The 13,257-nt window shown below is 47.3% G+C and overlaps 1 protein-coding gene across 10 annotated transcripts; it reads left to right on the plus strand.

The window, feature by feature from the left end:
• The first annotated feature begins 419 nt into the window (after window positions 1–419).
• On the plus strand, window positions 420–10,977 carry tacc3 (transforming, acidic coiled-coil containing protein 3). Of its 10 annotated transcripts, none has more exons than XM_072707397.1 (18): window positions 438–574; window positions 1,584–1,651; window positions 2,663–2,840; window positions 2,944–3,074; window positions 4,175–4,221; window positions 4,306–5,560; window positions 5,911–5,965; window positions 6,309–6,489; window positions 6,575–6,633; window positions 6,707–6,837; window positions 7,107–7,194; window positions 7,303–7,479; window positions 9,584–9,651; window positions 9,733–9,776; window positions 9,935–10,095; window positions 10,185–10,291; window positions 10,507–10,749; window positions 10,843–10,977. In XM_072707397.1, exons 2-18 carry the CDS (start codon window positions 1,605–1,607, stop codon window positions 10,883–10,885), a joined length of 3,015 nt encoding a protein of 1,004 aa, XP_072563498.1. In that variant the 5' UTR covers window positions 438–574; window positions 1,584–1,604; the 3' UTR covers window positions 10,886–10,977. The 10 variants fall into 10 exon arrangements, with proteins under 10 accessions (XP_072563499.1, XP_072563498.1, XP_072563497.1 ...); XM_072707396.1 differs by having other exon boundaries at window positions 438–569; XM_072707400.1 differs by having other exon boundaries at window positions 439–574; window positions 1,584–1,647.
• The last annotated feature ends 2,280 nt before the right edge of the window (window positions 10,978–13,257 follow it).

Genomic DNA, 13,257 nt, shown 5'->3' on the forward strand with positions numbered 1-13,257 from the left:
TTAGGTAAATATTTTTGGTAACACAGACTCTTGGTGTACTCGAGAAATATTATATCTCATTCCGGAGAGGGGATTTTTTTTTCTTTGTTGTTTATGATTATCTTATAAGATATTCATGAAACGCATGGGAAGCAGAAAAATAAAAACATTAAAACAAATAGGCCTATTTAAAATACATGTTTGGTGATATGAATAAGAAATCTGTTTACAAGTGACACCACATTAACGTTTGGTGGTATTTATCTGAAGGACTGAGAGAATTCGTATTTTGTTTTCTGCGTTTAAAAATAGCTCAGCTTCCCTCTACGTCCCTATTGGTAGAACTGGACTGTCAAGAAAGATCGTATGACTCATCAGGTCGGCGTGCACCGATTGGCTGATTTGTATTGCCTTCCGGTCTACCGTGCACTTTCTCACCATTTCATTGGTGGATTACGTGACCGTTTAAATTCAAACATCTACCGTGCTCTAACGGGAAGAGACGAAGTTATTTCTGAGAGTGTCTGGTTTTGCTTGGAGTGTACTGGTCCTACTGAAATTTTTTGCTACATAATTTAATAAGGTAAAAGGTAAGGTAAGCTTGAATATTTAACTTAATGTCAGTTTATAGTCGCATTTAAAATGTTATTTTTAAGGAAAGAAGAATGGGTCTTGTCACACTAATTACAGATAACTACTGTAGGTATATCTGAATAGGTTCATAATGTTCTATGACTGGCCCTTTTTAAAATATAGATCATTTTAACTTAGCTCATTTTTCCTCCTGTAGAAGCGCGAGTGTAACTGGTGATAATGACTGGTTATATCTTACAGAGTAGTTGGTAACTCAGCTGATACCGAAGTATCTGTGCCGTGATAGAATCTGGATAGTTAATATAATTAATCTAGAATGGTTTATATGGTTTCTGTTACCTAACTCAATGTGTTACCCAGCTACCGGTTAGTTATTACTTCTGGGTTTTCTTGACCTGTGTTGATTTCCGAAAAAATGCGTTTCCATCTTGCATCGTATATATCATATGGCGAGCGGCATCACAGTAAAGTGATTCGGTTAAGACGTTTAGTTTTAACTGACCGGTGCTGTTAAGGACACAGTCTGGCCGATCTTTTGACCTGGATTCTTTTAGCAGTTTTATAGGCGTCGTTCCTCTGTGTGGCTTGTTTTTTTTGTGCATTCAGCACTGTTGAAGTTGACACCGATATATATATATATATATATATTATTTTTTTGCAGAGAAAAGTAGCTGTTAAAGTGTTTTAAGTCAACGCACGTGGGTCGCTGTAATCGCACCAGTTTTAAAGATGGAATTTCACAGTGCAACTAGCCTTATAGGGGTATTTACTGAACCTTAACAGCTGGAAAGCGTCGGCTTGCTGTAGTCCTATTTACCAAGATAAATTAAATGAATACGCAAGAATCTAGCAACTTCTTCCCAACAGACATGTCGCAACGAGCTGCTGTCTTTAAAATAAATTATTAGTGCCCTCTAGTGGAATTCCTTGTATGTTTTGAGTCAAATGTACTGATACACACTAAATCCCTTATCTGCTGATTTGACCTCTGTCACTTGGCTTTTGTCTAGGACGTATCTGGAGTAAGTTCAATGGCCCTGGCTGAGAACGAACACGGCTTGGTGTGTGAAGCTAGTGGGTAAATTGCGGAATGCTCTTTATGGACCATGCTGTTGTGATGAGTCATTTCACTAACTGTAGCTGAAAGACACAATTGGTCTTAAACCTTGAGTTACCATAACTTGGTTGCACATTCCGGGTTTTCTCTTGGTGGATGGTCTACCGTTTGGTATTGGTGGCACTCTGGCATCACTGAGCATTGGTATTTGTATGTGTCTGTCCTTGTCACCTGAAATTTTTTGTGAGTAGTATTTGATAGCATGACTACAGAAAAGACTGTTAACTATATGAGTAAGTTGTATTACTGTTTCTAAACAACATGTTTTGTCATATGTATGTAATACTGAAACCATTTTACGGAACATATTAACTGTAAATTAAATAAGCAGTAGGTATTTCCTGCCTGAATGGGAAGAGAAGTTTGTGTTATATTGTGTCTGAAATAATGTGTCAGCTTTGCAAAGCCAGGAATGAACGGTATGGTTACTGAAGGCTGACTTTTAAATAGCAGCTTATCTGTCTAACCCACAGATGCAGTGTAAATATTTTATTAGAAATATGAGATCTTGCTGTATAGTACTTGGGCAAATGGTATAATATACTTAAAAGTAAAAATTCTTCTACATAGTTGAACACAATGAGAATACTTTGAAAAGTCACATTTATTGGCTGGTCTTATGTATTATCTGTATAGGTTTTTTTGCCAGTTAAGGAATGCGATCTAGCTGTGTGGTTTGTTGGTAATAATTTTACCACTTCTGGCTTTAATGATGCACATTGCTAGTAACTGCTTTTGCTTAGTAGCCTTTATAAAGTTAGACGTTGCTAACAAGAATTGTACCTAGTGGCAGCTGCTGTATAATTTAAAGACACCAGCAAAGGTCTTTGACTTGAGACCTAACTTTTTGGGTTGGCCATGCTGTCTTACACAGACAGTGTTATGGTTCCCGCTTGCTTATCTGTTAATGCAGCTGTGTGGGACACTGGGTGTGGTCTCATTCGCGCCTCTCTCTCTGGGTTCTTCTGGCAGAATGAGCACTGCCCGAGCCAACGATGAGAACCACGGAGTCTGTCTCGTCAGCAAGCACAGCGCCTCCGAGACCTCCGGTGACATTTTTGCGATTATACAGCCCACAGGAAGGCCCTCGATCCTGCGTCAGTCTCAGGTGGACAACCTGCCTTCCAAAGGTGCACCCAAGGGCGTGAAGGTACTCCTATTCATAAGCAGTGGTCATTACTTGAGATTGACTGTTGGAAGTGCTAGGAGGTACAGTGTATTGATTGCTGAATTCTACTTGTTTGCTGTGTAAGGTGTGTTTTCAGACCCCGAGGAGAGATCCTGTCACAAAGAGGATTGTGTCTCCCACAAACAATCTCAAAATGGCGGACCCTCTTCACTCAGAAGATGGCACACAAGTAATTGAGATGAATCATCTGGAAGAGTAAGTGTGTGCCGGGGTATTGTTCCCCTCCTAGTCTGAGTAGTTTCTTTCACATAGGTAGGGAACAAATTGCTAAAAAAATTAGCTCTCATTATGGCATGGAGGTAAGAATGATCAATTTTGGAAAAATTCACAATGCGATATCTGACATCCTTTTCCAGAATTTATAAAACGAAAAATGAGTTGTAAATCTATAGTGCAATAGATCTGCACTGCTGAAAGATGTACCGACAGTGCCAATAAAGCACTTGTTTTTGCTCTGCATCGTCTCTAGGGAATCCTAAATATTTTAATGTCTTGTGACCAGTTTGTTTTCGCTTCATTCCTCCTCACTCATTTTTTTTATTTCTTGCAACTGAGTCATACTGTGTGATTTCAGCAGCAAGAGTGAAAATGATTGGCATAGAGCAGGGCTAATCAATTCAGGCCCTCGAGTTCAAATCCAGGCCTTGTTTTCAGGTCTCCCAGGTAGTTAGCTTAATTACTGATTCTGATTGGTCAGAGGCTTCACACCTGGCTTACAGGTGAAGGAAGGCTTGAAAACCAGCAGGACCCGGCCCTTGAGGACCGTGAGTTGAATAGCCCTGGTGTAGAGTTTGCAGCTCTCATGCAAAAGCAGCAGTGTTACACTTTAGTCCAGGGGTCTCCAGCTCCGGTCCTGGAGAGCTACTATCCAGTAGGTTTTCTGTCCCACTTGGCTTCTGATGAGCCACACCTGTTCCTGGTATTTACCTGAGACCAGGTGTGGCTCATCAGAAGCCAGGTAGGATAGAAAACCTACTGGATAGTAGCTCTCCAGGACCGGAGTTGGAGACCTCTGCTTTAGTCCAATAGTAACAATGTGCATAACGTGTGCTGTTGACATGAATGATTACAAAAATGTCTGTTCTGTGGAATTATTTCAATGTTGGTGAAAACAACATTAGGAATTAATTCGCGGCCGCATTGCACGCGCTCCGCGGTCGCATTGCACGTGCCACGCAGCCGGTGTGTCCTGGGCTTAAGGTTCATCATGCCCTGCAGCACTTTACTGCTCTCTGGCTACTTGTATATAAAGTTCACTTGGCTTCAGTGATCAGCTGACTATTTTTCCTCCTCAGAAATTCATCACTGCGACTCAGTAGAAGTGTTCCTGAGGATGGACAAGGTAAAACTTAATATATTTGGGATGGTAAATGAATCGGAAAGTGCTGTCTTATGCATCGACTCACCTTTTTGGCTTTCGGCTTAGGGAGTCCTGGCGTGCTGTTGGAGCTCTGTCCTGAAGACGTCCCTATTTCCAGTAAAGGGAACTACCATCTGGATTTTGAAAACCTTGACTCATTTAACCCATTTCAAGGATCCAACCTAATGGCTGACTCCCCAGCTAAGAATGTACCGGTTCAAAAACTTCAAATGTCAGGCAAACTGGGGGCCTTTGAGAACCCCCCTGTGGGTGTTGCTCTTTCTGAGCCCCTTCCGGAGCTTTCCGCAAATACAGGGGACCAAATATCCGAGACGGCCAACAAGGCAGAGTCTTGCCTAGATGAGACCCTCCCATTCGTGTCCATGGATGGCTCAGTAGTTGACCTGTCAACCGAGGTATGTTCCACTGAGAGCACGGTGATAATCGACATGAAGCATCAGGCTGAGGCAGCCCAGATTGAGACGAGCCTCGGAGATGAGCCAGTGCCCCAAGCAAGCTGCAGCCAGCAGCAGGATATCCAGGTGAAGAATGTCCCCGAGACACTGGCGGATGCCAAAAATTCACCCACTTTCCCTAGTGGCACATATAACTTTGACTTTGACTCTCTGGACTCTGTCAACCCATTTCAAACTGGGGGAAGCAAGCTTCAGAACTCCCCTGTACTAGGCAGGAAGTTACCAAGCAGCCCTACCCTGCTTGCTGCACCGGACCATCCAGAGATGCAGCCAACGACACCTGAACCCGTACCTCCCACCAAAGACCAGAATGTTTCTCCTCCGGTGTGGGAGTCCCCTGCCCTGCCTGCAGAACAGCCTGTATTGGAGAAGAACCAGCTGAAGACCGAAACGGCTGAGCCTCACAGTGATGCCCCTTACCTTAGCACAAGTCCTCCTACCAGAGATGTCCCACTAAAACTTGAGTTTAATTTTGGTGATGGAGATGAGGTCAAACGAAAGCCGCCACCTAAAATGCTGGGCAAAAGGCCACCTGGTGTCAAACCAGCATGTAAGAAGGCAGTGCGTGTGGAGGGTGGAGTCCAGCCTACAGTCACAGAAGCTCCAGCAGCAAGTGATGACCCTTGCATGGATATTCCAGCACCCAAGGCTTCCTACAACTTTGATCAGTTGGATGATCCCAACTTTAACCCTTTTGCGTCAGGATTAAAGATGAGTAACTCTCCAAAATCTTCAGAGAAGTGCAGTGTGAGCCCAAAATCAGAGGCCTTGCTGGAAACTCTGGAGACCTCTCTCCCCGAAAAGCTTGAAGCAGAGGATAAGCCTGCAGCAGCATCAGTACCAGGGTAAGCCTGATTTAACTATGTTTTTCTGCAGTTGGTTGTATAAGTAGTTCTTAAATCTGGTGGAAACCCACCCGAACTGATGAGAGCTTGGTCAGTTGACACTGGAAACCTTTCCTTTGCTAAAACCTTAGGCTTTGAATTTCTGCATGTATGTTTATGCAGATCTTGGAAATTGAGTTGCCGGATGACATTTCAGTATTACCTAATGCAGCCAGTGCAAAGGGCCAGTCCCTAAAGTCTTGACTTGAAGATGAATTACATGCGTAAATGACATTTGAGACCTAATGTATCCATAGAGCTAAATGTAATGTTGTGGGAACTTATGTTTGGACCTCTACCTACCTTTCTAGGGATGAAGAAGAAACTGCTTTAAAACAGACCTGTGACACCACTGTAGTAAAACAGGTAGGATGGCTTTAGTGGTTGAGCACAACTCTCCTGTCTTTAATTAACTGTTAAAAGGTTGAATTGTAGAGATTATTGCTTCTTAACTAGATGGCACAGTAAATGTCAGATTGGGAAGATTCAGGTTTAATTATGCAAATCCCTGACTTGCATTGTGAATGGTAAATGCAGTCTGACCTCTCTGGTTAATTCAAGCTGGTCTTGTGTGGGCGTCAGATGTTTTTCATTTTTGTATGAGCAAATTTGTTGACGCGATTTACTGTGTTGTCATGAGCCTAAAGGTTCTGCAGGAGCAGGTGTCTGTTAAGATGCTCTTCATAACAGATCCTTGATCTTCTTGTAGGCTCAAGAGACCCCTGTCATGTCCCAAGTAGAGGAAGGTCCCTCAGCCTGTGAGGTTGTCTGCCAGGGGTCTCCTGCCCCACAAGGCCCTATCCTTACCCCACCAGCCAAGCTAGAGCCTGAGAATTTGCCTGAAACTAGCTTGGCTGGAACAGAAGAGGAGTTTGTCCCTGGAGCCACATGTAAGCAGGAATTGAACCGTTTTAATGCCTTTAATGGCCAAATCAAACTGGTGATAACTGAGGGAATGTTTCTTACTCAATATAGTTTTGGCTGACAACTTTGAGGGGCAAATCGACTATCTGGAGCAGTTTGGATCAACTACAGTGAGTATATGAATATTAAAGGAGTGTGCAGATACCTTTGTTGTAGATAATGGGCTGACTTGCTTGTTTTCAGTTCAAGGAGTCTGCTTTGAGGAAGCAGTCACTGTACATGAAGTTTGACCCCCTACTGCGGGACAGTCCTAAGAAGATGCCTTCCAGCTCTGAGCTCAATGGTCTTCCACTTCCAGCTGCTTTTGTCAGCAGGTACATTTGTGACAGTTTGCTTTGCGGCGCCCAAAGTCCCTTTAAACTGCAAGCACTGTCTTTTTGAGAGAGTTTGACAGTCTTGGATGTGAAGAAATTTTGGTGCCAGTATGTACTAGTAAATTAAAATCTGTATCCCATATTGGATACAAAGCTGTTCTCCTGAATTTCCACCTGCTTTTATCTGCTTTGACTTGTTTGGAACATTGTGCTTTGGTGTTGGAAGTTAGGCTTCCATATGGCTGTAATGGAGACTGGTATCTCTGCAGGTTGGAGGAGCGTGAACCCAAAGCAGAGAGTGAGTTACGTCGGGATAAGTTGGGTGGACTCAGCCTCTTGGAAGACTTGCCAGCACCGGTGAGCCATGAAATGTGCTTTTCTGACCTTTCCCCTGTTTAAGGAACTTGATTGAGAAGGTAAGCCGAAGCATGGAATTTTAAAGAGGCCTAATTCTTCATTCTGCAGGCTGTAGGTGCGCTTGTGCCGGATGTCCCTGTTGCTCTGGATTGCCTGGTTCCGCCCTTCTCCCAGCCCACCGGTGCAGAAGATGCCATCTTTGAGGTGCTGCGTTACAGCCAGAAGGACATGGATGCTGCCCTGGACAAAGTGCGCAGTGAGGTGGAGTCGGCAGCTAGCAGAGAGGTAGGCCTCGCGCTCCCAGCAGGGGCCGCTTCCCTGTTACGGGCACGTAGTAGGCCTCGCGCTCCCAGCACGGGCCGCTTCCCTGTTACGGGCACGTAGTAGGCCTCGCACTCCCAGCAGGGGGCCGCTTCCCTGTTACGGGCACGTAGTAGGCCTCGCGCTCCCAGCACGGGCCGCTTCCCTGTTACGGGCACGTAGTAGGCCTCGCGCTCCCAGCACGGGCCGCTTCCCTGTTACGGGCACGTAGTAGGCCTCGCACTCCCAGCACGGGCTGCTTCCCTGTTACGGGCACGTAGTAGGCCTCGCGCTCCCAGCACGGGCCGCTTCCCTGTTACGGGCACGTAGTAGGCCTCGCACTCCCAGCACGGGCTGCTTCCCTGTTACGGGCACGTAGTAGGCCTCGCGCTCCCAGCACGGGCCGCTTCCCTGTTACGGGCACGTAGTAGGCCTCGCGCTCCCAGCAGGGGGTCGCTTCCCTGTTACGGGCACGTAGTAGGCCTCGCACTCCCAGCACGGGCCGCTTCCCTGTTACGGGCACGTAGTAGGCCTCGCGCTCCCAGCAGGGGGTCGCTTCCCTGTTACGGGCACGTAGTAGGCCTCGCGCTCCCAGCACGGGCCGCTTCCCTGTTACGGGCACGTAGTAGGCCTCGCGCTCCCAGCACGGGCCGCTTCCCTGTTACGGGCACGTAGTAGGCCTCGCGCTCCCAGCACGGGCCGCTTCCCTGTTACGGGCACGTAGTAGGCCTCGCACTCCCAGCACGGGCTGCTTCCCTGTTACGGGCACGTAGTAGGCCTCGCGCTCCCAGCACGGGCCGCTTCCCTGTTACGGGCACGTAGTAGGCCTCGCACTCCCAGCAGGGGGTCGCTTCCCTGTTACTGGCACGTAGTAGGCCTCGCACTCCCAGCAGGGGGTCGCTTCCCTGTTACTGGCACGTAGTAGGCCTCGCACTCCCAGCAGGGGGGCCGCTTCCCTGTTACGGGCACGTAGTAGGCCTCGCGCTCCCAGCACGGGCCGCTTCCCTGTTACGGGCACGTAGTAGGCCTCGCGCTCCCAGCACGGGCCGCTTCCCTGTTACGGGCACGTAGTAGGCCTCGCGCTCCCAGCACGGGCCGCTTCCCTGTTACGGGCACGTAGTAGGCCTCGCGCTCCCAGCACGGGCTGCTTCCCTGTTACGGGCACGTAGTAGGCCTCGCGCTCCCAGCAGGGGCCGCTTCCCTGTTACGGGCACGTAGTAGGCCTCGCGCTCCCAGCACGGGCCGCTTCCCTGTTACGGGCACGTAGTAGGCCTCGCGCTCCCAGCACGGGCCGCTTCCCTGTTACGGGCACGTAGTAGGCCTCGCGCTCCCAGCACGGGCCGCTTCCCTGTTACTGGCACGTAGTAGGCCTCGCACTCCCAGCAGGGGGTCGCTTCCCTGTTACTGGCACGTAGTAGGCCTCGCGCTCCCAGCACGGGCTGCTTCCCTGTTACGGGCACGTAGTAGGCCTCGCACTCCCAGCAGGGGGTCGCTTCCCTGTTACTGGCACGTAGTAGGCCTCGCGCTCCCAGCACGGGCTGCTTCCCTGTTACGGGCACGTAGTAGGCCTCGCGCTCCCAGCACGGGCCGCTTCCCTGTTACGGGCACGTAGTAGGCCTCGCGCTCCCAGCACGGGCTGCTTCCCTGTTACGGGCACGTAGTAGGCCTCGCACTCCCAGCAGGGGGTCGCTTCCCTGTTACGGGCACGTAGTAGGCCTCGCACTCCCAGCAGGGGGTCGCTTCCCTGTTACGGGCACGTAGTAGGCCTCGCGCTCCCAGCACGGGCTGCTTCCCTGTTACGGGCACGTAGTAGGCCTCGCACTCCCAGCAGGGGGTCGCTTCCCTGTTACTGGCACGTAGTAGGCCTCGCGCTCCCAGCACGGGCTGCTTCCCTGTTACGGGCACGTAGTAGGCCTCGCGCTCCCAGCACGGGCCGCTTCCCTGTTACGGGCACGTAGTAGGCCTCGCGCTCCCAGCACGGGCCGCTTCCCTGTTACGGGCACGTAGTAGGCCTCGCGCTCCCAGCAGGGGGGACGCTTCCCTGTTACTGGTTAGGCAGCCAGTCTTATCCCCTTTGCTGTCTCTACAGGCTACGGAACGAGAGGATGAATGGAATGCAAAATATATGAAACTATCCCAGGACAACCATGAAATGGGGTAGGTAAAATCCAGATGTGTCGTGTAAGTGCTGTGAAGATGCTGATCTAGATGTAGAAGTTAATGCCTTCTCTCTTTCAGGATAATCATGTCTGACTTTGAGGCGACAATATCTCAGATCATAGGTATGTTTATGCTTGATTATAAGTTTATCCTTTTGTACAGATGGTAATACTGATTTTTTAAATTGAGATTTAAGTGCCTAGTGTAAGTGGCTCCTCACGAACTGAACCAGCAGCATCTGAACATGGCCGTTTTGATATGTGGCTGTATTTTCCTTCAGCTGACAACAAAAAAGAGAAGCAAGACCTTCAGGAGGAACTGAAGAAGGTCCAACATGATAAGGAGCAGGTGGCTCTGGATCTAAGTGCCATGGAGCGGTCTTTCTCGGAGCTCTTCAAAAGGCTGGAGAAGCATAAGGAAGTTATCGAGGGTTACAAGAAGGTCAGTGGAGGGTTTGGGAGGGTTAGCTGGAGCTCTGAGCAGCATCTTAAGACGAGGCAGTGTGTTAATGGTGCTCTTTGTGCCCCCAGAACGAAGAGACGTTAAAGAAGTGTGCTCAGGATTACCTGGCCAGAATTAAGAAAGAGGAGCAGCGCTACCAGGCACTGAAAGCCCATGCGGAGGAGAAGATTGGCCAGTAAGAATCAGTTCTGCACACTCAGATCTCTGCCCGTGAGCAAGGTTGTGGGTTTGAATCCCATTGCTGGCCGAATAATCTCACTGTTGGGCCTTGGAACAAGGCCCTTACCTCCAGCTGCTCCAGGAACTTAAAGCTCCTGCTAAATAAGTAAATGTAATGTCGTCGTACGTTAGAGGAGGTTCATTAGCTGATTGGCTGCCTTCCTGTGCCAGGGCAAATATGGAGATTGCACAGCTGCGGACCAAGCAGAAGGCAGAGATGTCTGCCCTGCAGGCACAACTGCGCAGGGAGCAGCTGAAGGTCCAATCACTGGAAAAGAGCCTGGAGCAGAAGGTATGCTGGCTGGCTGCCTTACCCTTCAGGCTGTTTAAATACCTGCCCAAGCTGGCGGGTGCTGGAATGCAGTGGGCCAGTTCAGTACCGCAGTGCACCGATCAGAGTACTCATGATGGGAGGTGGGGATTAAATCTGAGGAAAAGGTCTGATGCTTATTTCTTGGTATCATGGTCATGCTCTCATCTCTTCCTCCCCCTCTCCCTCCCTTCTAGGTTAAAGAAACAGAGGAGCTCACCAAGCTTTGTGATGACCTGATTGTCAATGTTCAAAAGCGCTAAACTTACTGTCTGTCCTTGTTTGTTCTATTTCTATGTCATTTTTAATGTTAATAAAGATTATTAATTATCCTCCTGGTTCATCCTTCACATCACAAGCTTTGTTGATAAACTGTACTTAGAACTGAAATTTTGGCTTAGAGGCGCTCATTGGGAATGTTCCTTCACTTCAGTCTGATTTTGTCTTTCTACTGTACTTAATCATCCTTCCGTCCTTCTGCTTTAGAACAGTGTTTCTTGACTTGGTCCGGATTGAGAGACACTGCTTTAGATGACACCAACGGTAACCACTGCAGGCCAGTGCATAGACTGTAAGCAAAGCCCACGGCCAGTCATTTCACAGCGATTTTTAGGTTTGACATACTGACTGAAATTTAAAGGCTGTCCTCAGAATGAAATGACAGCAAATGTCTCTGAAAAAGCACTGTACTTATTTGTATCAATGTTTCTCAAAGTGATTGTGTCCAACTGTCTAAAGTGAAATGTATCTAAATTTGTTCAGTAACGCAACTGCTGTCAGAACAGTGATTCATCTACCTATTGACATGTCTTGTACTTTAACCACAATTTTTTTTGCCACTACTGAGAAATGTTGAAAGAGTAAAGGATTTATTGTATTTACAGGGCAACAAAAAAAGCATTTTTGATTTCCAAATTTTCCATATACTTAGGTGGAAATTTACAATATAGTTACAAGATTGTTCTGAATAAATAGTTTGTCCAGTTATTTAAATATAATTCCATTTATACCAAATTCTAATAATTGTACATCTTTCTGTTTATAAAAGATTCTTCAATATAAATCAAGACGGGTCATCCTTTCAAGGTGAAGCCTGAGTTTAGGTCCAAAATCAGAACATGATCACATGACATCCCACAATGCTGGGTCTGACAGCCAAATCAGTGGGTTCTGGGCCACCGGTCATTTCTTGAGATCTGTCCTTCAGGGGAAATACATTCTCAGAGGCTGGGAAGCAAAAAGTGACCCCCCACCCGTTTAAAGACATATTTAAAAGACACTATATTGTGGGTAGTAGCAGCAACATGCTTAGAATTAGGGTAAACCTGAATGGGGACGGTCTAGTTAGTTGTGAGTACTTTGATATGTAGATGTTATACTAAGAGGCTTCTGATTGGTTTGAGTAGTGGCTATGTATTACCAATGATGGCCAATGGCAGAGAGGTCCAGGGTAACCAACCAGACTGGGCACCTCGTCAGAATACATGAATGTTTACTTGCAGGGGAGTATAGAATTTACTGTATCCTGAAGTCAGAGCATAAATGGTGTTATAACGAGAGTGATTCCAGGAGTCTGTGGGCTGATTACAGCTCAAAACATGATTCACAACATTGTCAGAGAATGATGAGTTTGTTCCACTGAAGTAGTGTCCTTCACTGAATTTTACACAAGAGTCACACTTTCCAGTGTGGAGGGGGGTTGGGGGGGGCACTATTTGCTTTTTAAACACCGGGTTGCCGGGAGTAATATTGATGCTGCATCGCTTGCCTGCTAACTACGTAGCTGCACATTATTGGGGAAGTTGTATTGCATCTAGATTTTAAAAAATCTTTGCATTTTAAAAATAATAATTTTAAGATAAATAAATCTGATGGTCAGGATAATTTGCTTATTTTCTAATTCAGTCAAGGGCTGCACACTGGCCTCTGGGGGCTGCCAGTGGCCTGCAGGCTACGCAGTGAAGACCACTACACTGAAGGGAACGCTATTGGGAAAAAGTTCATTTTAAAGTGCAGTGTTAAAAACACACTATTGACAATGTTGGCCATAAGCACAAAACAGGGGCATTGGCCCCCGCTGATTGCCCCCCAGAGTGCCCCTGCCCCTGTCACTCACCAATTCAAAATGTATCATTGGATAATCATTTGTTGAGGTTGGCCCCTCTTATCTCCCCCCCCCCCCCTTAAAAAATCCTAAATCACCCCTGGTACAAAAAACATTCACGTAGATGAAATTGTATCTAAATTGCCCATTGTGAATGTGCCCAGCCCTGCACTGCCCCCCCCCCCCCCCTTGCCTTGGACCCCCTGGATTAGACATCTGGTTGCAAGAAGCCACATAAAACAAATTTAACCTCAATATCACATAAAAGGCCCCAGAACACCATTTCCTTAAATGAGGGAGCCCTACTCAAAGACAAGCAAACGTGGAAGACTGGGTATAGGTGTGCGGTGTGGTTAAGGTCCTTCAAATAAAGGGGGCCATGCATGTGGCTTACTGAAGTGGTGTACAGTGTGAGCATAGCTTGTGGGAAATGGATTGAGATTCTTGGGGAAGTGTACACTTGGAGTTTAGCCAGGATATAAAAAAGTGTGCACTACAAGTAGGACTG

This window comes from Paramormyrops kingsleyae, chromosome 25 (assembly GCF_048594095.1).
Source record: "Paramormyrops kingsleyae isolate MSU_618 chromosome 25, PKINGS_0.4, whole genome shotgun sequence".
Lineage (NCBI taxonomy): Eukaryota > Metazoa > Chordata > Actinopteri > Osteoglossiformes > Mormyridae > Paramormyrops > Paramormyrops kingsleyae.